The sequence below is a fragment of the Oculina patagonica genome, chromosome 5 (assembly GCF_052425735.1).
Source record: "Oculina patagonica isolate OP01 chromosome 5, crgOcupat, whole genome shotgun sequence".
Lineage (NCBI taxonomy): Eukaryota > Metazoa > Cnidaria > Anthozoa > Scleractinia > Oculinidae > Oculina > Oculina patagonica.
In genome coordinates, this window is record NC_135762.1 from 25,225,093 (window position 1) to 25,250,659 (window position 25,567).

Here is a 25,567-nt window from a genome sequence, read left to right on the forward strand (position 1 = left end):
CTGTTAAAAGGCGGTGGCAGACCAAGAAAAGCTCAAATTTGCTACCTGCCTATACTGCATTTCAGACCGGAAGTGAAGAGGATGTTTTTATTTAAAAATTTTCGCTACAATTCTACAGTATCCGCTATTTATTTTCGCACCGTTTCAAAACGACCCGATTTAGATAAGTATAACGATATAGGTTTACGTAATTTTTCCCCATTTAGCGACTCCATCTCAGACTAAATGGGACTGGAGGGTCACAAATGGGACCCCATCCATATAGCGTATATAAGGTAGTACCCCCGGGCATATAATCCACAATACCCCCTCCCTCCCTCTCCAACCCCCTCCCCCCACTCCCGGGACACTAACAAGGGCTGAACTGCTGACATAGGTCATACCCCTGGCATGTACAGACCAGACGAGGAATTTAACAAATCACCAAGAACAACATTCATCGCTGCATTTACGCATATTTAAACCGCAAACGAGCACAATGGGCACTTGTACAGGTCAAAGCATCTTCATGTAATATTTGGATAAGAGACTAGAGCTACGATGATGCATGTATGACCCTGAAAAAATACGTCTGATAACTCGCCTTATCTAATCCTCATAAACATTCCTTAACGCAAAGAGCTGAAAATCTCGCCATACTTTGCTCAATGGCGACTGGGAAAAACCACAAAAATACAACTGGAAGCTTCCTTGGTGGAAGTATTTGTTTCACAATTTGACCTGGCAACGTCTACACCACACAGGGGGACCACCTGAATTATTTGCCACGGCGAGTGCTCCGATTGCATCAATGTAATTTCTCACTATCTAAACACATGGTCGATTAGCCGGAGAATGTAACAACACAAAGAAATAAAACTGGTAATAGATAGGCTGTTGTTGTTTCAATGTTTTTGTCGGAAAGGGCCACCTACCGGCCTAAAAAACGTTGAACTTTTACACCGGCTCCCTGCATGCATTCGGCTAGCTATCTATCAAACCGTCAACGCCCCAAACTGGAATGTTTTTTAAAAAGTTATCACGGCAAACAGATTAGTGTTGTGGTGGAGCAACCAATCGGCGCCATGCGACATAAGGAGTAATTGGATTAACAACAGCATATTCTGTGTAGACAATTTTTAACGCGGTTCAGGGTTGTGTAGGAGATGGAGGACATCTTGAGCATAAGGGCTTTCAACACCAGAATTTGAGATACGGTTCAAGTGCAGCAAGTAAAATAACATCTGAAAACTGAGGTAATTTAAGTTTAAGGTTTTGTTTTGTAAAATAAATTCTATGTGTCAGTGGTAACTAAAATTGCATCGATGTTCGCAGAAGCTCTATCGACAAAACCCTTTTGGACTTTGGTTAAGAACACTTTGCAAAATTATGATATTTGTTTGTTTGTTTTATATAACTCTCATTGCTATCAACTAAAAGGTTAACGTTCAAGTTTTACCCTGAAAGTTTTTAAATACCTTGTATTTGATTCTACGATATACTAATAGGTGTATTCAGACAAACACAGTTTCACAATCTTGTTCAAAATACCGATCAAATTCGTGACACGGGAGTCTTCGAAACTCAAGAGGAAGTATTTTCCAGTTTAACAAAGAGCTCTCTCCTGTTCAGTGGTTATTGTCAGCCAAAACGGAAATGGCTGGCTTGCGATAGTCACACATTCATTCATTCTCTTGACCTTTACGTCGGCTATTTATCACGATGTTTTTTATCAACAAAAAGCATACCCGTGCAGAAGATATCAGGCCTGGAATCTTGGATTCCGCTATGTGTATATGTGTTTATAAACTATACTAGTGCAGCAACGTGATTGTTTTGATGTCTGGTTCGTTCCGCTCTGGCATTCGGGGCATTTGGAGAAAGCGCGTCTCGTGAGCAAGCTTGCGTTAGGAATCTTCAAAAAATAACAACACAGGGTACTAACGTAAGAGCTTATTTTGTGCGTTAAATAGCTAGACACACAATCAGACCTTTTTTCAAACAATAACATTGCACCCTGCCAAACCATCACGCTATAAATATTCAGGCGTAGCTCACGACAACTTCCGCTGAACACTATGCGCGTTGTCACTAACGAAACATCTGTAATATCCGCAGGATTGCTCGCTGACGACGCAGCGTGAATATTGTCAAGAACGACCATCGATTGGAAGTAACTCGAGTTTGGAGGTGATTTACCTACAGTGTTCGAGGAGATCATGGCGTTAACTGCATTCCTCAAGAGAGGAATTCTGGTGGGGGCTGTCTTAATGGTTCTTGTAATGGACGCGGTAAGTTTCCAAACATTTTTTACATGTGCTTAGTTTTCAACGCCTGCAGAGTAATGTCATTGCAACACGCGTATTAGGAAATTCTTCATATGCACCGAGAAGCGATTCAAAGACTGTTGCGCTCCGAGCATTTGTAAAAGGGAAGGGCCAAAAGAGATTTATGTCACATTTGCGCGGGACCCTCGAATGTGTTTTTTATTAGCTGTTTTAATAGGCTATAGATCTCTCCTTTAGATATAAGTTTATATGAGGATAATTACGGCTCGAAAAGTAACAGTCTTTTGTTCGCTTTGCAAATCCGCGACATTAAAGTAATGCAACAAATGTATTGGGAACCTGGCTAGGTCAACTGAAAGCCGGTCTCCGACGGTCCATTTCATTCAAGTTGCCGAGTTTTCCTCTCGTTATTAGACAAGCGAAATTCCATTAGATATTCGAGCCGTTCGTGACTTGCACGTGGAACTGTCTGCCGGCGCGCGACGAGAAATTAATCTTCGCAATGCTGAAATATTTCGCATTCAAAGTAACTGAAAGAAACTTATGTTCTTAAAATAGAGATTGACAAGCGCGTTTAATCTGTGTAGGACAAATACGAAACTTCATGCAGTTTGTTTACATTCGAAGCGTATGGAATAGATGGCTTTCCGCTTGAGTGTTTTCGTAATAACGTACCAGACATTGGCGCGCTCAAAGAAGCCGCTCGATTTCTGAAAGCAGAAAACATGCTGGAGCTGTTCCGGTGTAAAATTCGTCTTGCTCGCGGCTAAAATTTCTAAAATCTCGCGTTTTGATGTGCAAGTGGTGTTCGATTTGCACAGGAAAACACATCAGGTCTAAATATGTTTCTTACATCTGAGATGAAAATGCACGTGTACCGGCGATGAGAGAAATCACCGTAATTATTTTCACACCGGATATTTTAAAAAGTAGTTACAATTTTTATTGTAAAAAAAAATGGTGTAAAACAGAGAGTATTTGAAAGAATGAGGTTAAATGGTCGCACAAAAAAATGTTACGATTAGAAATGCCCGTGAGCAAGGCAAGGTTTCCCCACCGGAAATTGCGTTGTTTGGCGTTGGCAAAAACTGTCTTGAGAAATGAAGCAACGCCTACTTCACTATCATACAGCTGGTCTTTTACTATTTCGCACTTATTTCGGGACAAAAGACTTTGCGTAACAAGATATTTAGACAAGTTAAGCTCTCGGAAAAATAGACTTGAGAATGTTTAATGTACTGTGAGAAGAAAAACAACATCCTGGGAGATTCTTTCCGGTTTACCTTTCTGAGGTGAGAAAATTAAATCGCTTTCGCAAATGCAAACACCAAGCCGAAGCGAGTTGCTTTCAAAGGTTCCGAAATTGTGAAACCCTTTCGAAATCTTTGGATTTGGAGTACGTGACAGCTCAGGACCTACAGGATCGCTGCAGGCCTCTGTACCTCAGGGAGTCTGTTTGCCTGCCAATTTTTTTTTTTTTTTTTTGGGATAATTTAGCCCTAACTTTCACGGTCAAATTTCTTTAAATGCCCATCTTGAAAGTCTTCAAAATTTTGAAACATCGCACTCGCGGCGAACTTGCCTCGAAAGATAAGCGTGACTTTTATTAAAAAAAAAAAATTGTCCAGGCGAGACAGATCTCAACGTGGCCGTGTGAAACTTCGATCTTCTCAAACGGGGCAGCGAAAATGTCACATCCTTTTCCGGAACGTCAAACGTATTGAGAAGTATTAAAAAAACGCCTTCTTCAGAAGAAGGCTCAGTTAACCGCTGTCAGGTACCGTTAAACATGATATGATTCCTACGAATTGGGAGCATTTCGCTTTGAAGATTGGTTTTACCAGTTTTTAAAACTGAATTTTCGCTTAAATTCTTTGCTGTCTCGCGGTTAGGCGCCTATTCATCTGTTCATTGTTGATTTGAGGTGGATCATTAAAATATTTTCGACCGCCTATCAAATTGTCTCGAACAGATTTCGTTTCAATGCTTCAAAGTTTTTTGAGCCGTTTCTTGAGTTGTCCACAACCTGCGATAATCTAGCTTTTGAACTAAAGCCAGCTATTTGTTTTGGCCCGTAAACTGTTACGAATATACTTTTCATTAACGAGAAATGAAATATACATTTTCTATTTATGTCAACATTAAAGTGCTAAACAGCTCTGTTGGGTACATTAATTAACGGATTTGTAGCGTCAATAAAATGCACAAATTGCTAAAAAAAATAATTTTGCCCCAATCACTCCAAAGCCGTCAACAAAACATTAGCTAACATTGGTGACGGAAGGCTGAAAGCAAAAATTTACTAAAGGCATAAAACCAATTAAGTCAATTAATGCCGAAATGAAAATTATGTTAAGCCACGTTGAAAAAACAGCTTTTAAGCACATTTTTGGTGACTAAATTGCACTTAAAAATGTCACAATTACCCCGCACAGAATGGTGGGAGGGAGTGGATGGCGGGAAAAATCATTCCTTATTCGTTTCTCGCGTAGCCTGGGCACCAGAAAGATTTTTGCGCCCTTTTACGGACTCTTAGGCCCGGGCCAAACGTCGAACTTCACATGAGACGAAAGGAATTGCAATTTTGGTCGACCCAAACAGGTAAAGCTCGACCGTTGGGTCAAACGTCGAACATAATTCGTCGGACCGACAGTGGAACCAAATTCAGAGCAGCGAGAACGAATATTTCGAGGCTAAAAATACATTATCATACAAATTTTAAATTTATTTATAAAGTTTGTTTCATTGAAAGATCGAAGTTTGTCACATAGTCGATCTTTACACGTTCTTTCCATCTGAAGCAGACGGATAGAACGTGTTGGTCGATCTTAATTCAGTCGGACGAACTCGACTGAGTTAAAGTGTATATGACATGAAGAATATTTTCTGCTTATTTGAAAGGCCTTTCAAAATACAGAAGAATGGCGTTTTTCTTTTCAAAATATCTTTTTTCGTTTCAGAGATATTGACGTTTTTGTATTATGCAAATTAGATCAGTGATGACGTCATAAGATTTGACTCTAAAAATTGGAAAAATACTGAATAAACAATATCTCTAAAACTATTAAGACGGAATCCACTAGCAAGTCGAGTAATATTTATTAAAGTTGGACAAAAATCAATTTCCAGAATAATTTAAATCCTATTGCGTTATTTTCTACCCTTAACTAAAAGGTAAAGATGTAAGTAATTATCCGTGATAACACCAACAACAATTTCTTATCAGAGTCTGAGAAAATGAATTTCAAAGTTCACAAGGTATAGGAAAAATCTCACGTGTAGCCATTTTGTAAATTCGTCTTCAGCGATTCAGTGGAATTCAGCGGAACTTCAAAATGTGTTTTCGATGTGTGGTGTTGTTAGAAAAGATTTCTTTTGATAAGATATTTGAAGCAGTAACAAAAAAGTTTGCAATAAGGTGGAAATAATTCTGGTACAACAATTTCTTATCCGAGTCTGAGAAAATGATATTTAAAGTTCACAAGCTATGGGCAAAAGCTTACATCTTTTAAGCGATTCAGTGGAATTCAGCGGAACTTCAAAATGTGTTTTCGATGTGTGGTGTTGTTAGTAAAGATTTCTTTCGATAAGATATTTGAAGCAGTAACACAAAAGCTTGCAATCAGCTGTAAATAGTTTTGGTACATAATTTTGTCCAATAACTACTCGAAGTCCTGGCGGATTTCCTCTTAAAGCAGTGTTCTTGGAACTTGGCACCACAAATGTGCATCACAAAAGAAACAAAATGTTACTCTTAGGGCTGTTGCCATGACAACAGTTTTTCCGCTGGTGCTGTCTCAATAAAAACTGCCAATCCAATGATGGGAATTAAGACAATATGGGAACTATGTCTGTTCTAAGCAGGACCCTTTGTCTCACTTTAGAGGTCAGATATGGGGATATTTGTCTTTTTGACAGAGAGAGAGACTGGAGCGGAAAGAGTTGCTATGGCAGCAATACTAAGGGTGTCAGTTTGTTCCTTTTGTGATGCAAATTTGTGGTGCCAAGTTTCAAGAACACTGCTTCAATAGTTTTAGAGATATTGTTTATTCAGTATTTTACCATTTTTTAGAGTCAAATCTTGTGACGTCATCACTGATCTAGTTTGCATAATACAAAAACGTCAATATCTCTGAAACGAAACAAGATATTTCGAAAATAAAAACGCCATTCTTCTGTATTTCAAAAGGCCTTTCAAATAAGCACAAAATATTTTTCATGTCATATACACTTTAAACGTCGATCTTATCATAGTTTAGTTCGTCTCATGTGAAGTTTGACGTTTGGCCTTGGTCTGCGGCGCGATATTTGACGATTGTAAGGCAATTAAAAAATGTTTTTTGTCCGGATTTCTCAGAAAAGAGAGTGTGCGGGCGCTTCCTTTTTTGATATTTTTTTATTTTGTTGCATTTCGTACTTGTGTTGTTCGAATATCAATGACTTTTCCTCCATCGTCAAATGTTTTTTAAACATTGCATAGTATTTTGTAATAGAAAAAACACCAAGAGATGGAACCACTAAGGTGGGGGCGGGAAAAGGAACTCCAAATAAAAAGCGACCTTGCAAAGTCAATGCAGCAAGGTTATTTACCTATCCAGTACGGACCTAGCGAACAAGGTTTAAAAGTTTTAGCCTGAGTTCGTATTAACAAAAGCCAAGTCTTACAGAATTTTCAACAACTACGTATATAATGAAAGTAACGCCTGTTGGTTCTTGTTCGCTCAAAACAAATCATAAAAAAGGTAGGCGGCACCAAAAAATCATGTAATGAAGCTATGGTTTTGTCATTTAGATCCACTGAAGTAATTTCTTCCCTAACATTAGCGAGTTTTTGGCACATTGCGACTATTTGAATAAATTACACTTAACTCGGCTGTGACACAGTTAGAGGGACACTGTCACCAGTTTCACTTTAAAAATTCAAACTACGAACAGTGGTCCTATTTTGTTAAAAATCACCATGCAAGTGCACTGAAGCGATAAACAAGTGATGTTATTGTGATGCCACCAGGAACTTTAGATCTCAACTTGAAAAAGTTGTGGACTGGAAAATCACCTAAAAATTGTTAAGACTCCCTTCTTCCTTCAACAACAATTTATTTTATATCTCCATCTTGATGTACTAATTAACAATTGATTCATGCTTTAGCGTGCTCCATCGAGTTAAGCCTGGTTCTCATATGATCGTCCCGATCGTCTCTGTCGCTTCAAAAAGTTTGCTTGCTCCAATCACCTCAGACTTTGCAAGCGACAGAAGCGACAGAGACGATCGGGGCGATCATATGAGAACCAGCCTTTATGGAGCACGCGGGAAGTTTGGAGAGCACGAAAGAAGCGTAAGAGTTGCCCGAGGCGATAGCCGAGGGCAACTTTAGCTTCTTGAGTGCTCTCCAAACTTCCCAAGTGCTCCATAACTCGATGGAGCACAGCTAAAAGCATGAACCAATTGTTTTATAACATTGTCGGTGAAATTGTGCATCAAAACCGCCCGCGAGAAAAAAAAACTGTGTTTATTGTGTGCAGTGTGAGAACATAAACTTAGCGGTCGAGCAATAAATGACACATGTACACTAGTTTACACGATTGGAGCAGTTTGTGTGAAATGGCTGATAAATTGACTAAGTTTATACGTCGGTGACAGAGCGAAGGAAAAAAAATGACGGAAACAGCAAATACTGCTGTTGATTCTAAGGTTTAGTTTTCGATGAATTAAAATTAACTTAAAATGTTTACTCCCAACTGGAAGAAAATTTAAACAAAACAACCTCGAACAGCCGAACAGATTCCAAGGGTAAAAGAGTCAAAGAACTCGGTTCCATGATTAGTTTTAAGTATTTTTGTGGACCGATTTTATTTGTAATTGATGTAAATAAACATTTATTTTTGAAAACGGTAGTTGAATGAAGCGCCCGATGAAGTAAATTTTTCCCGAGCGGCAAAATCACAACAGAGCCGTAGACGCTTTAAAGTAATGCTTAAAACGCGAAAACTTTCGTCAAGCAGCTAGTTTTTAGTGCCATCAAGCTGTTGTCATTCATGGTTGGCCCATTCTTCCACGTTAGGGCCGTGAAAAAACGATTTTCGTCCTTCGAGACTCGCACGTTAGTTGTTGTTGTTTAAATGAAGAAAAGCACACAAACAACTTAAGCTTCATTTGACGGCAAAATCGAATTTATTTTCTCTTTCGCTCTCGGTCCCGTATAAAGAAACAGCTTACCTTGTAGCTCGTATCCTTGGAAAAATATTGAAAGGATTTACTTTTCGTATTCCGAAGATAACGTGTCATCGCTTTCGCAAAACACAAGCGTATGAGCTTTACTCAGTGAGATTTTCACTCGTCGATTACGTCATCAGCGTGCTCCATCAAGATTTTGAGCACGCTTACGTATACTGAATTTGATTGCGCGGCTCTGCTACTGCTAGCTATGTTATAAATGCATTTCATGTACGAAAAGACCTATTCGCCAATTTTAGTACCTTTTACCGAAAAGCATCAAAATCCCCGCGACAATGTCCCGTTAAATCAGCCCCGAAATGACACAACTATGGTTCCTCACTTGCGTAACATGGCATGGCCGTCCTCCGCATAACGACAACGTCTATGACCAAATTCTGCAGTTTATTCAGAAAGTGAAGCACAAAACTAAATTTTTAGATTCGGTCTGGCCTCGAACAGTCGTCTTATCATATTCAGCTAAAAGACCAATAACCTGATACTGACGTTCTGATTGGTTCTGTAACCATTTCAGAACAGCCTTTGACGTCACGCAACATTTTGTTGGCTTCACTATTTACCGCGGAAGGCCTTACATAACCAAATACAACGACTCAAAAGAAAGAATTCTCAGTACTTGAGGTGGGATGGGCGGGACGAGGCGAGGCGAAGCAGTTGATATTACAGTCAACTCTCTCTAAAACGGATACCGTCGGGATCGGCTCCAACTGTCCGTTCTAAGATACATTTTCCGTCTTACAGGGAGTTAAGTTACAGTTAAATGAGTGAAGCAATACCAGGGACTACACCAACGCTAGGTGTCCGTCTTATAGATAGAGTTGACTATATTACGTGTACTTAAGTGAACTTACTTTTTTCCTTTACCATAGGAGGCAAGAGCCGTTCCAAGGGAACATGATTTTAATGCAGAGGACGATTTATATCAAATGGATCTAGAACCTGTTTATAACGGTAAGCAGAAGATATCACGTCATTAGGTCTTTTTTAATAAAGGATTTGTTAGTTGTTTTCGCAATTGTTAGATAACGGGAGTTGGACTAATCCTGGGAGGGGCAAATCAAACGGGGGAATTTGAAGTCCTCTTAAATGTTTACGCAAACGCAAACTTGAGTCATAACAACCAAAAAAGCCATAATAATAACCGTTATTTCACTTGCTTGTTCTGTCTGTATAGGGGATATTGGTCTCGGTTTTTTTTGGAGGCGGGGGGAGGGAAGGGAATTCGTACTGGAATAGCTAATTCAATATTTAACAATTAAACTTCGAGCCCGAGTTTTCTGAGTGAATAGTCAACGAAGAGCAATTTATTTCTTTTTTTCTATAATATTGTTTATAGAAAACGAGGGCAAGTAGTCTTATTATTTTAACAGACACTCAAGCCAGTGACCGACTGTTAGACAAACGCCAACTGATTGGCTACGCAAGTGTGGTCTACTTAACAAGACGTCAAAATGCGGTAATACAAAAAAGGTGCCCACGAGCCGCTAGGCGAGTGTGTCACTGATATGCGTACCACATCTTGACGTCTCATGTGATCTGTAACTGAACAGACCCACGGCAAAATAGAATCTATTTGTTTTATACAATAACAGAAGACTTCAGTATTCTTAAGTATCGGTTAAAAAAGCAATACCGCTGCCATTGTCTGTAATTGAGCTAAAATTGTTTTCATTTCACGAAAACGTTTTTCGTAACCACAAATCACTGTAACAAACAAAGTAATGGAAAATTAATACGTCAACGAGAAAACTAACCTTTATTCCAATTAGAAAGTTGTTCAATTCTGTAAGCTTTAACCTAAGCGTTCAGCCACCATTCATGAATTTCCCGTGGCGTCGTCAATCTACTCGACATCGGACAAACACAGCGTTCGGTATTTATTTTATCAGACACTGTCCAATTCAAGATTGATTAGCCCAGTTAAATGCCTCCAAAGTCGACCAATACTTGGCGAATTGTTTCCCACTGTAGATTTGTTATTAAGCTGAAGTTTTCTTTTTTTTGTGGCCCCGCGAGTTTTGAAAAACTTTTTTAACCGACAACACTGACTTGGACTATGCACTCTGACCACGCGCGCGAGACACACTATTAAGTGACGTCATCTGTACACTTATAGATGAATCGAAAGCCATTAACCAATCACAACGCATTAAGCGGCTCGGTTATTGCTTTCCTTTTCGATAGACTGCCCTGGGCGCGAGCGCAAGTAAAATTGCCAAAATCACAAACCTTCACTATAAATATATCACTGAACTTTTGTTGAATAGATCAGTCTCTAGGTGGATTCTATCGGCTTTTGATTGTTGACTCGGGGCTTCGCCTCTCGTCAACTATCAGCCGACAGAGCCACCTTATGTTTTCATAAATTTAAGACAGCTAAGAACCATTTCGAGAATTTTTTGTGTAAAAAGAAACTTTATGTCAACTTTATCAAAAAAACTAAATACAACGCAAAACAAAAACGTGCAAAAGTTATAAGTCTCAAAAGATTAAACAACTTGCGTTTGACCTCGTTAAGCGCTGTCATGGATGTCAAGTTATTTTGTTTTTCTTTATTGAATGAAATACAGTAAATCGACACACACACACACACACACACACACAAAAAAAAAAAAAAACAGGAAATAAAGTAAATAATTAATTACAGGGATAAAAATACGAAGAAGGAAAGAAGTTATTTTGATGCCTTTTGTTAAAAACAATTAATATTTCTGCAAGAAAGGTACCCGTCAACAAAATGGTTGTTATTATGTGAAAGCCTGGCCGCCTTCAGAGATAACAAGAGATTTCATTCAAAAATTCCCAAAAACAACTATCAAGTAGTCAGTGCATTTCCCATAAACCTCATTCTGTTATCATAAGCTGAATTATGATAAAGAACGTAGAAATTTTTTACTTGCAGGACTTAATTTCTTGCCTCGTTTTGATACACAGAGGGAATGCTAGTTGGCTACTCTCCAGCAGAAGACGAGGGAAGTGGATTGGGCATTCAAATAATTACTTCAGCACCCGTTAACGAGACTAAAAAAGATTCCCTACTTCCAACACCAATGGGAACCAGTGTGGAAACGGAAACGCCAGCACCAAAGCTAGCGCAGAAAGTCACGGATGACATTGTCGACAGCTTGGAAAACGTTGGCGATGTAGACCCAACGGTGCCAGGAACTGATGACGACATAATAGATATCATAGACGGTGAATCAACTACTCCTGCTCCGACCCATAAGCCAAGAGGAAAACCGATCTCAGTCAAAAAACCACCATTAAAACCCACAAAAACGTTACATACTGATAAACCAAAAGGAAAACCAGATGCAACAACTAAGTCGCCTGCTGAAGAGGCAACAACTGAGTCACCATCAGAAGATGCAACAACTCAGTCACCATCTGAAGATGCGACAACTGAGTCACACTCTGAAGATGCTACAACTGAGTCACCACCAGAAGATGCCACAACTGGGTCACCATCTGAAGATGCCACAACTGAGTCACAATCAGAAGATGCAACCACTGAGTCACCATCAGAAGTTGCCACAACTGAGTCACCATCTGAAGATGCTACAACTGAGTCACCATCAGAAGATGCCACAACTGAGTCACCATCTGAAGATGCGACAACTGAGTCACCATCAGCAGATGCCACAACTGAGTCACCATCAGAGGATGCTACGACTGAATCACCATCAGAAGATGCAACCACTGAGTCACCATCAGAAGATGCCACAACTGAGTCACCATCTGAAGATGCTACAACTGAGTCACCATCAGAAGATGCAACCACTGAGTCACCATCTGAAGATGCTACAACTGAGTCACCATCAGAAGATGCCACAACTGAGTCACCATCTGAAGATGCTACAACTGAGTCACCATCAGAAGATGCCACAACTGAGTCACGATCAGAGGATGCTACGACTGAATCACCATCAGAAGATGCCACAACTGAGTCACCATCTGAAGATGCTACAACTGAGTCACCATCTGAAGATGCTACAACTGAGTCACCATCAGAAGATGCCACAACTGAGTCACCATCAGAGGATGCTACGACTGAATCACCATCAGAAGATGCAACCACTGAGTCACCAATAGAAGATACCACAACTGAGTCACCATCTGAAGATGCTACAACTGAGTCATCATCAGAGGATGCCACGACTGAATCACCATCAGAAGATGCAACCACTGAGTCACCATCAGAAGATGCCACAACTGAGTCACCATCTGAAGATGCTACAACTGAGTCACCATCTGAAGATGCTACAACTGAGTCACCATCAAAAGATGCCACAACTGAGTCACCATCTGAAGATGCTACAACTGAGTCACCATCAGAGGATGCTACGACTGAATCACCATCAGAAGATGCAACCACTGAGTCACCATCAAAAGATGCCACAACTGAGTCACCATCTGAAGATGCTACAACTGAGTCACCATCTGAAGATGCTACCACTGAGTCACCATCAGAAGATGCCACAACTGAGTCACCATCTGAAGATGCTACAACTGAGTCACCATCAGAAGATGCAACCACTGAGTCACCATCAGAAGATGCCACAACTGAGTCACCATCGGAAGATGCTACAACTGAGTCAACATCAGAAGATGCCACAACTGAGTCACCATCTGAAGATGCTACAACTGAGTCACCATCACAAGATGCCACAACTGAGTCACCATCAGAAGATGCAACCACTGAGTCACCATCTGAAGATGCTACAACTGAGTCACCTTCTGAAGATTCAACAACTGAATCACCGTCTGAAGATGCTACAACTGAGTCACCATCAAAAGATGCAACCACTGAGTCACAATCTGAAGATGCCACAACTGAGTCACCATCAGAAGATGCAACAACTGAGTCACCATCAGAAGGTGCATCAACTGAGTCACCATCAGAAGATACAACAACTGAGTCACCTTCTGAAGATGCAACAACTGAGTCACCTTCTGAAGATGCAACTACTGAATCACCCTCTGAAGATGCAACATCTGAATCACCATCTGAAGATGCAACCTTTGAGTCACCATCAGAAGATGCAACCACTGAGTCACCATCTGAAGAAGCAACAACTGAGTCACCTTCAGAGGATGCAACCACTGAGTCACCTTCTGAAGATGCAACTACTGAGTCACCCTCTGAAGATGCAACAACTGAGTCACCAACTGAAGATGCAACCACTGAGTCACCATCAGAAGATGCAACAACTGAGTCTCCATCTGAAGTAGCAACAAGTGAGTCACCATCAGAAGATGCCACAACTCAGTCACCATCAGAAGGTGCATCAACTGAGTCACCATCAGAAGATACAACAACTGAGTCACCTTCTGAAGACGCAACAACTGAGTCACCCTCTGAAGATGCAACTACTGAGTCACCATCTGAAGATGCAACAACTGAGTCACCATCTGAAGATGCAACAACTGAATCACCATCTGAAGATGCAACCACTGAGTCACCATCTAAAGAAGCAACAACTGAGTCACCTTCAGAGGATGCAACTACTGAGTCGCCTTCTCAAGATGCAACTTCTGAGTCACCCTCTGAAGATGCAACAACTGAATCACCTTCTGAAGATGCAACGACTGTATCACCTTCTGAAGATGCAATGACTGAGTCACCATCTGAAGATGCAACAACTGAATCACCTTCTGAAGATGCAACAACCGAATCATCTTCTGAAGATGCAACAAGTGAGTCACCTTCACAAGATGCAACGACTGAATCCCCTTCTGAAGATGCAACGACTGAATCACCTTCTGAAGATGCAACTACTGAGTCACCATCTGAAGATGCAACAACTGAGTCACCTTCTGAAGATGCAACAACTGAATCACCATCAGAAGATGCAACGACTGAGTCACCATCTGAAGATGCAGCGACTGTGTCACCATCGGAAGATGCAACAACTGAGTTACCTTCTGAAGATGCAACAACCGAATCACCTTCTGAAGATGCAACAACTGAGTCACCTTCACAAGATGCAACGACTGAATCCCCTTCTGAAGATGCAACGACTGAATCACCTTCTGAAGATGCCACAACTGAGTCACCTTCAGAAGGTGCAACAACTGAGTCACCATCAGAAGATACAACGACTGAGTCACCATCAGAAGATGCCACAACTGAGTCACCATCACAAGACGCCACAACCGAGTCACCATCAGAAGATGCCACAACTGAGTCACCATCAGAAGATGCCACAACTGAGTCACCATCAGAAGATGCCACAACTGAGTCACCATCAGAAGATGCCACAACTGAGTCACCATCAGAAGATGCCACAACTGAGTCACCATCAGAAGATGCCACAACCGAGTCACCTTCAGAAGATGCAACAACTGAGTCACCATCAGAAGATGCCACAACTGAGTCACCTTCAGAAGATGCAACAACTGAGTCACCTTCAGAAGATGCAACAACTGAGTCACCTTCAGAAGATGCCACAACTGAGTCACCATCACAAGACGCCACAACTGAGTCACCTTCTGAAGATGCCACAACTGAGTCACCTTCAGAACAAGCAACAACTGAGTCACCTTCAGAAGATGCCACAACTGAGTCACCCTCAGAAGATGCCACAACTGAGTCACCTTCAGAAGATGCAACAACTGAGTCACCTTCAGAAGATGCAACAACTGAGTCACCATCAGAAGAAGCAACAACTGAGTCACCTTCAGAAGATGCCACAACTGAGTCACCCTCAGAAGATGCCACAACTGAGTCACCTTCAGAAGATGCAACAACAGAGTCACCTTCAGAAGATGCAACAACTGAGTCACCTTCAGAAGATGCCACAACTGAGTCACCTTCAGAAGATGCAACGACTGAATCACCTTCTGAAGATGCAACGACTGAATCACCTTCTGAAGATGCAACGACTGAATCACCTTCTGAAGATGCAACGACTGAATCACCTTCTGAAGATGCAACAACTGAGTCACCTTCTGAAGATGCAACAACTGAATCACCATCAGAAGATGCAACGACTGAGTCACCATCTGAAGATGCAGCGACTGTGTCACCATCGGAAGATGCAACAACTGAGTCACCTTCTCAAGGTCTAACAACTGAGTCACCTTCTGAAGGTGCAACAACTGCGTCAGCTACGGAAGAACCAACCACTGAATCACCTTCCAAAGAGGCTACAAGTTCGTCACTTTCTGAAAAAGCGAGAACGGAAGCGCCTTCTCAAGATGGAACGAGTGCATTACCTTCCGTAGATTCAACGACTGATTCACGTTCTACACAATCAACAACTGTGTCAGCCACTGTAGCCACGTTACCTGTGGTTACCGAAGGTCCTTCGGATGTTTCAGCTCAAGAAAAAGAATCAACAACAACATCTTCGCCTGTAGAAGCGGCAACCAAATCGCCTCCTGTATACACATCAACTCGATCACGTTCTACTGTAACACTTGTAACTGAGAGTCCCTCAGAGGTAGAAGATGCCACAACTGAGTCACCTTCAGAAGATGCCACAACAGAGTCACCTTCAGAAGATGCAACAACTGAGTCACCTTCAGAACATGCAACAACTGAGTCACCTTCAGAAGATGCCACAACTGAGTCACCATCAGAAGAAACAACAACTGAGTCACCATCAGAAGATGCCACAACTGAGACACCATCAGAAGATTCCACAACTGAGTCACCATCAGAAGATGCCACAACAGAGTCACCATCAGAAGATGCCACAACTGAGTCACCATCACAAGACGCCACAACTGAGTCACCTTCAGAAGATGCCACAACTGAGTCACCATCTGAAGATGCCACAACTGAGTCACCATCAGAAGATGCCACAACTGAGTCACCTTCAGAAGATGCAACAACTGAGTCACCTTCAGAAGATGCAACAACTGAGTCACCTTCAGAAGATGCCACAACTGAGTCACCATCACAAGACGCCACAACTGAGTCACCTTCTGAAGATGCCACAACTGAGTCACCTTCAGAAGAAGCAACAACTGAGTCACCTTCAGAAGATGCCACAACTGAGTCACCCTCAGAGGATGCCACAACTGAGTCACCTTCAGAAGATGCAACAACTGAGTCACCATCAGAAGATGCCACAACTGAGTCACCATCAGAAGATGCCACAACTGAGTCGCCTTCAGAAGATGCAACAACTGAGTCACCTTCAGAAGATGCAACAACTGAGTCACCATCACAAGACGCCACAACTGAGTCACCATCACAAGACGCCACAACTGAGTCACCTTCTGAAGATGCCACAACTGAGTCACCTTCAGAAGATGCAACAACTGAGTCACCTTCAGAAGATGCAACAACTGAGTCACCATCAGAAGATGCCACAACAGAGTCACCATCAGAAGATGCCACAACTGAGTCACCATCACAAGACGCCACAACTGAGTCACCTTCAGAAGATGCCACAACTGAGTCACCATCTGAAGATGCCACAACTGAGTCACCTTCAGAAGATGCAACAACTGAGTCACCTTCAGAAGATGCAACAACTGAGTCACCATCAGAAGATGCCACAACAGAGTCACCATCAGAAGATGCCACAACTGAGTCACCATCACAAGACGCCACAACTGAGTCACCTTCAGAAGATGCCACAACTGAGTCACCATCTGAAGATGCCACAACTGAGTCACCTTCAGAAGATGCAACAACTGAGTCACCTTCAGAAGATGCAACAACTGAGTCACCTTCAGAAGATGCCACAACTGAGTCACCTTCAGAAGATGCCACAACTGAGTCACCATCACAAGACGCCACAACTGAGTCACCTTCTGAAGATGCCACAACTGAGTCACCTTCAGAAGAAGCAACAATTGAGTCACCTTCAGAAGATGCCACAACTGAGTCACCCTCAGAGGATGCCACAACTGAGTCACCTTCAGAAGATGCAACAACTGAGTCACCATCAGAAGATGCCACAACTGAGTCACCATCAGAAGATGCCACAACTGAGTCGCCTTCAGAAGATGCAACAACTGAGTCACCTTCAGAAGATGCAACAACTGAGTCACCATCACAAGACGCCACAACTGAGTCACCATCACAAGACGCCACAACTGAGTCACCTTCTGAAGATGCCACAACTGAGTCACCTTCAGAAGATGCAACAACTGAGTCACCTTCAGAAGATGCAACAACTGAGTCACCTTCAGAAGATGCCACAACTGAGTCACCTTCAGAAGATGCAACAACTGAGTCACCATCAGAAGATACAACGACTGAGTCACCATCAGAAGATGCCACAACTGAGTCACCTTCACAAGACGCCACAACCGAGTCACCATCAGAAGATGCCACAACTGAGTCGCCTTCAGAAGATGCCACAACTGAGTCACCTTCAGAAGATGCAACAACTGAGTCACCATCAGAAGATGCAACAACTGAGTCACCTTCAGAAGATGCCACAACTGAGTCACCATCACAAGACGCCACAACTGAGTCACCTTCTGAAGATGCCACAACTGAGTCACCTTCAGAACAAGCAACAACTGAGTCACCTTCAGAAGATGCCACAACTGAGTCACCCTCAGAAGATGCCACAACTGAGTCACCTTCAGAAGATGCAACAACTGAGTCACCTTCAGAAGATGCAACAACTGAGTCACCATCAGAAGAAGCAACAACTGAGTCACCTTCAGAAGATGCCACAACTGAGTCACCCTCAGAAGATGCCACAACTGAGTTACCTTCAGAAGATGCAACAACTGAGTCACCTTCAGAAGATGCAACAACTGAGTCACCTTCAGAAGATGCCACAACTGAGTCACCTTCAGAAGATGCAACGACTGAATCACCTTCTGAAGATGCAACGACTGAATCACCTTCTGAAGATGCAACGACTGAATCACCTTCTGAAGATGCAACGACTGAATCACCTTCTGAAGATGCAACAACTGAGTCACCTTCTGAAGATGCAACAACTGAATCACCATCAGAAGATGCAACGACTGAGTCACCATCTGAAGATGCAGCGACTGTGTCACCATCGGAAGATGCAACAACTGAGTCACCTTCTCAAGGTCTAACAACTGAGTCACCTTCTGAAGGTGCAACAACTGCGTCAGCTACGGAAGAACCAACCACTGAATCACCTTCCAAAGAGGCTACAAGTTCGTCACCTTCTGAAAAAGCGAGAACGGAAGCGCCTTCTCAAGATGGAACGAGTGCATTACCTTCCGTAGATTCAACGACTGATTCACGTTCTACACAATCAACAACTGTGTCAGCCACTGTAGCCACGTTACCTGTGGTTACCGAAGGTCCTTCGGATGTTTCAGCTCAAGAAAAAGAATCAACAACAACATCTTCGCCTGCAGAAGCGACAACCAAATCGCCTCCTGTATACACATCAACTCGATCACGTTCTACTGTAACACTTGTAACTGAGAGTCCCTCAGAGGTAGAAGATGCCACAACTGAGTCACCTTCAGAAGATGCCACAACAGAGTCACCTTCAGAAGATGCAACAACTGAGTCACCTTCAGAAGATGCAACAACTGAGTCGCCTTCAGAAGATGCCACAACTGAGTCACCATCAGAAGAAACAACAACTGAGTCACCATCAGAAGATGCCACAACTGAGTCACCATCAGAAGATTCCACAACTGAGTCACCAAGACGTCAGAAGATGCCACAACTGAGTCACCATCAGAAGATGCCACAACTGAGTCACCATCACAAGACGCCACAACTGAGTCACCTTCAGAAGATGCCACAACTGAGTCACGTCACCTGAAGATGCCACAACTGAGTCACCATCAGAAGATGCCACAACTGAGTCACCTTCAGAAGATGCAACAACTGAGTCACCTTCAGAAGATGCCACAACTGAGTCACCATCACAAGACGCCACAACTGAGTCACCTTCTGAAGATGCCACAACTGAGTCACCTTCAGAAGACCGCCAGCAACAACTGAGTCACCTTCAGAAGATGCCACAACTGAGTCACCTTCAGAAGATGCCACAACTGAGTCACCTTCAGAAGATGCAACAACTGAGTCACCATCAGAAGATACAACGACTGAGTCACCATCAGAAGATGCCACAACTGAGTCACCATCACAAGACGCCACAACCGAGTCACCATCAAAAGATGCCACAACTGAGTCACCTTCTGAAGATGCAACTACTGAGTCACCATCTGAAGATGCTACAACTGAGTCACCTTCAGAAGATGCAACAACTGAGTCACCATCAGAAGATACAACGACTGAGTCACCATCAGAAGATGCCACAACTGAGTCACCATCAGAAGATGCCACAACTGAGTCACCTTCAGAAGATGCAACAACTGAGTCACCTTCAGAAGATGCCACAACTGAGTCACCATCACAAGACGCCACAACTGAGTCACCTTCTGAAGATGCCACAACTGAGTCACCTTCAGAAGATGCCACAACTGAGTCACCATCAGAAGAAGCAACAACTGAGTCACCATCAGAAGATGCCACAACTGAGTCGCCTCCAGTAGATGCCACAACTGAGTCGCCATCAGAAGATGCCACAACTGAGTCACCATCAGAAGATGCCACAACTGAGTCGCCTTCAGTAGATGCCACAACTGAGTCACCATCAGAAGATGCCACAACTGAGTCACCATCAGAAGATGCCACAACTGAGTCACCATCAGAAGATGCCACAACTGAGTCGCCTTCAGTAGATGCCACAACTGAGTCACCATCAGAAGATGCCACAACTGAGTCACCATCAGAAGATGCCACAACTGAGTCGCCTTCAGTAGATGCCACAACTGAGTCACCATCAGAAGATGCCACAACTGAGTCGCCCTTAGTAGATGCCACAACTGAGTCACCATCAGAAGATGCTACAACTGAATCGCCTACGAAAGGTTCAACAACTGAATCACCATCAGAAGATGGTACAACTGTGGTTCCTTCTGAAGGGGTTTCAACTGAATCCCCCTCAGTAGAAGCAACCACTGAATTACTCTCTACAGAATCAACGACATCTGTGCGAACTTCTACTACGCCAATTCCTGTTGTAACTGAGAGTCCCTCTGATGTCGCAGGTCAAGGAAAGGAGTCGACCACTAAGGCGCCACCTTCTGTGGAGTCAAAAACTGAATCATCTAGTAGCACAGGATTAACGCCGACATCATCGGTGCAAAGTACAACTGAATTTAACAATGCTATTGAAGAAACCACCGCCGCTCCTAATGTTGTGTCCACGACCGATTCTTCAAACGTTATTGATTACCTATCTACTAAAGAAGCAACAACTGAATCCCCTTCAGTAGATGCCACAACTGAGTCACCCTCTGTAGACGCCACGACTGAGTCACCTTCAGAAGATTCAACAACTGAGTCACCATCTGAAGATTCAACAACTGCACCTTCGAAAGCTGTCACAACTGAATCCCCATCAGTAGTTGTCACAACGGATCCGCCTACAGAAGGAAATGGAAATGGAATCGAGAATGGCAATGGCAATGGTACGGCAGTTATAGGAAGAACGGAAGTTGATGGTAAGCGTTTCACAGTTTTTACCTCCAATGTTAAATGAGCAACGTGACGACATTTTAGGTCATTTTTCTGATTACTTTAAAATTGGAGGAAACCTCAAAATAATTGTTTTCTGACGAAGAAAAGCAACAAAGGAGTAATAAAATTGCGACAATAAACAAGGATGGTTTTGACTGACGAAGATTGAGACGGATTACGAATGATAAACTTGAAAAAACTTGCCAGTTTTTTCAAGTTGCGTTGTCCGAGATGTATCTCCTTTAACAATAAAATACAATTTCAAATTGTTGCATGGATTATTTTACCTGTGGTGATGATGTCAGGTGACTGGTAACGTGGTAATTGTTGTTGTAATTCGTACCTCCAACACTTCTTCCTTTTTATTAACAGAGAGGTGCAATAAAACAGTCTGCCGAGATGGAAAGATGTGCCGAGTTAATGGTGATGGTTTACCTGAGTGCCACTGTCCTACTGAATGCAGCCAAAATGTAGATCCGCACTGCTCTGTGTTTCTGCTGGAGTATGAAAACCTTTGCGAGGTGCATCGTCACGCCTGCAAGATGCAGATCAACGTTGCTGTTAAGCATAAAGGACGATGTGCCGGTATGATTGCTTTACAGTTCGTGCTTTACAGTTCGTAAATTAATGTATAATATTGTTTGCAATTTTCATCTGAGTGATTATTCCTTCCATCAACAACCTAACGTTTATTGTTTTTGACCATGAAATAAGTTTATTTCTTATACCTGAAGAAACGAGAAAAGGTTGCAACAAAAGAGGGGAAAACCTCTTTGCCATGTCTCACTTTAATTATGTAAAAGTACATGGAACAGGGCGGCTTGGTTAGAAAAAAAAAAACCCACAAAGACATACACATGGTTACTGCTAACAGAGCTATTGCAAAACTGAAACCCACTACTGTTAAACGACGGGTGTGTCGCATGGTGGGCGCCAATTAATCTCTTTGCGTATCAGAACCCATAGATGGCCAGTGACGAGCTTCAAGGTACGCTACCGTTGATTAACGTTTGTACAAAACAGCAGCATTCTGATATGCTGATAGCTAGAGTTAAGTGACTGTGGGTTGTACTTGTCTGATCGAACACTGTACCGTAGCCCTGTGACTGGTTCTAACAGTGACTGTCCGTTCCGTATACTAAGATTAAATCGGGTCCTTAGATTGCAACTTCCGTATCTAGTAAAGGGTAGCACATCTCTTAAGCCCTGACCAAACCGCGACGTAAGTAGACGCAAGTTGAAAACTTGCGTCCACTTGCGTCTCCGTTTAGCCAGGACTTGCGTGACTTGCGTTGACTTGCGTACACTTGCGTTGACTTGTGTCACTTTGGTCGAGATCAAATTTGGACTTAAGTTAACGGAATTTTTTCACCGTTTAGCCACTCATCGCAAATCAAATTTTTGCAGCTTACTTCAAATACTGAATTGCGCCTCTTAGCATTGTAAATGACTTTTTGCAAATGTGCGTGCATTTGCGACTAAACTTGCGTACCCGTTTGGCCAGCCAACGCAAGTCTGTACGCAAGTTGAACTTGCGAGTACTTGCGTCCACCTGCGTTACCGTTTGGTCAGGGCTTTACTCTTTTCCAATCTGTTGCAAATTGTGTTGCAACACACTTTAACTATTTTGTTCGATGTATTGTACCTACAGAATATGCAGCGGGCCAACAGATATCAAAACTGGCAGACGAATCACTCGTTCCAACAGATACTTGTTCGGAAGGTGAACTTCTACAGTTTGCAGAACGATTCCTGGAATGGGCATTAATTAACAAAGAAGTTCATGAAAGTGAAGATCCAGCATCATTAGACCTAAACTCTGCAATAACACAGGCACGATTATTTGGATTGACGAGATTTGAAAAGAATGCAGTATTGAAGGTAAATAGTGTTTGACGTTGAGACACTGTGCGGTTTAAAAAAAAAAATTAAGTACGTGTTCGTTTTGCATAAGGGCGCATTCCATTTGTCAGAAAGGGCCGGCCAGACCGGTGCATTCGAGAACACAATTCCGTTGTTAGTCAGATTTGCCCTGTCAATGCAAAACACTGTTGTGGTGGGTTTGTGGAAAACACTCGTGGAAAAGGGGGCATTTCACATGCAAAACCACCGGACCGGCCAGCCAGTTTTGAGTAATAGAAAGGGCCCTAAGAGTCCAGTGAAATTTCGATTTCTCGAACCCTCCATTTTTCAAACCTTCTAGTAATTAGTCGAACCAACTTTCGTTTCCCCTGCAGGTTCGAATATCGGAAATCATCTGCATATTATTAAAATAAATTTGGGAATAAGGCTCTCGGACTACCAACGGTAATGGGAGCGATAAAACGAATTATAATGGTCCATCTTTGTGATTGTTCGTTGGCGCTATAAAAATATGCCCTCAAGAAATTGCCGCAGTTCCGTCGAGTAATTCTATTTTCTAACTAGTCTTTCGTGTGTCAAAATGCTGCTGTTTCTTCTGCTCACTCCCGTGTTTTCCCTTTCTTAGTTCCAATTTGAGCAAGTAGATACCAACCGAGATGGCCTTCTACAAAAAGCGGAAGTTGACGCACTGCTGGTGCATGTTCCACACGAGAAATGCATGTTTGGGTTCATAGTTTCATCTGACCTGGACGGTGATCACGTGCTTAACAGAGAGGAATGGGAAGAAGCCTTCAAGTATGTTGGTGAGTACTGTATGTCAGTTTCTTTGTAACAGAACCTTGAACCTAATCCACTAACGTGCATGGCTTCTTCCTTTGTGGTTTGTCCTTGGACGACGTCGGCAAATGTGTCTTCAACAAATCAATAGGGCGTTTATCAAGCAATCATTCTCGTCCCCCGAACCGCTTGTCCCTCTTAGCCGGCAGAGCCTGGGACACGAGGAACAAGTTGCTCTGGAGACACATGATTTGATTGGCTAGATCTTTAACAAAGGCAATTTGGCAAATCAAATCAAACGTATCAAAATCCCTTTGATGTAAGGGATTTTACTACGGTTGATTGATTAGCTAGTTTTCAATTTTTTTGTTAAAAATCTAGCCAATCAAATCATGTGTCCCTAGAGCCACTTGTTCCTCGTTCCCTAGGCTCCGCCGGCTAAGAGAGACAGGCAGGTTCTGGGGACGAGAACGTGAAGCAATTCGGCAAGGACCATCACGTGGTCGTACGCAGGAAATCTGACATTATTTTTATCCCGCGCGCGTCGAGCGTCGTCACCCGCAGGCCCAGCAAAAGGAAAGACCAAATCAAAGCCTGACTGGGACTGCGCATAAAATAAGCCTCAGGCACCCGGGGTAACGTTCTCCATAAAAGCTAGAATTGAGTCAAAACAAAAAGCACCACAAAAAAAAAGAAATCTCAAACAGCCTTCATTTCAGCCTTCGCACTCGACTTGAAGTTAGGACCACGTTAACTTTATCAAAGTTTGATTTTCGTTGCACAAGAAATTTCAATGTCGAAATTCAATCATTTTCCTTACAATTACTTTTTTCCTTTCAGATAACACAGTCGAGGACGAGAATGAAGTATAGACACCTTATAATTTCCATTAGGTCAGTGCTTTATGATGTTACCGTACACCGCAGCCCAGAGCATCACCAAAGAAACAATCTTGTGGACTAATGACACATTACGTCTGTATATTTATCACAACGGCAACGTTAAATAGTTAGTAAAATGTGGGCCTTTTTTCTTGAGGACGTTTTTGAAAATCTATAAATGTAAAGCAGTTATTTCTCTCACTGTCATTTAGTAATAAATGTTCCCTTGTCGAGGTTTGAGCCATTACAAGGTATCTACTGCTTTACTTCCAGCAGATACTAAGAGTCAAATTTTCCGTTATCTGTAAGTCTAGTCATTAGTTGTTACATAGTTTTTAGACTTTAAAATAGGATGGAAGACTTTCTGGTGACTCTTCTAAATTTAAATAAGTAAGCTAATGGAAAGGTCCTCAGCTAGCGAAGTCAGAATACGGGTTACCCGCAATGGGTTGCATCTCACTCTTGGGGGAGTTGCAATACTCCTAGCCGATTAGAACTTCGTAAACTGGAGTAACGCGCTGGCCTTCTTATATTAAATTATGTTAATTAAATTTATAGAGAAACCAAGTGAATTCTTTATGCGCTCATTGTTCGAAAGTTATAGTCGATGAGAGTACAGCCCATGAAAATGCAAATTTCTGAAAAAAAATGAGAAATTGTTCCGAGTTTTCCATTTGTCAGAATCCGGCAAGTTGTGAAAAGTCAGCTGGAACATTAAGAACTCAATTTCCCATACATTCCCCAAAACTCTGCAGTGAAACCACTCGCTTTACGGCTCGTGGTTCCACTTGAGTTTTGAACATTTTATGACGTCATTTCTGTGGTGTAGACCATGGAAAAATGTGATAGAATTGTTAAATAGATAGCAATGTAGCAACAAGATGACCGGTGACGAATAAGGAAAGCATGTGTGTGATATAATATTTATATCAAACGTGCGTGCCGTATCAGTGCTCTCTTTTATTAAAGAGTAAATAACAGTCTACAATAGCACATCCTGTACACACATATTGGCCTGGAAAGACAAGATGTTTCACGCTAGTAC

The 25,567-nt window shown here is 42.2% G+C and overlaps 1 protein-coding gene across 1 annotated transcript; it reads left to right on the plus strand.

Annotated features, from left to right (window-relative positions):
* The first annotated feature begins 277 nt into the window (after positions 1–277).
* LOC144655078 (uncharacterized) lies at positions 278–25,243 on the plus strand. The gene is made up of 10 exons (XM_078515299.1): positions 278–1,235; positions 2,098–2,270; positions 9,372–9,453; positions 11,437–16,982; positions 17,076–19,119; positions 19,387–20,985; positions 21,374–21,586; positions 22,653–22,882; positions 23,490–23,667; positions 24,482–25,243. The coding sequence occupies exons 2-10, from the start codon at positions 2,199–2,201 to the stop codon at positions 24,511–24,513; spliced, it is 9,996 nt and encodes a 3,331-aa protein (XP_078371425.1). The 5' UTR covers positions 278–1,235; positions 2,098–2,198; the 3' UTR covers positions 24,514–25,243.
* Positions 25,244–25,567: the final 324 nt, after the last annotated feature.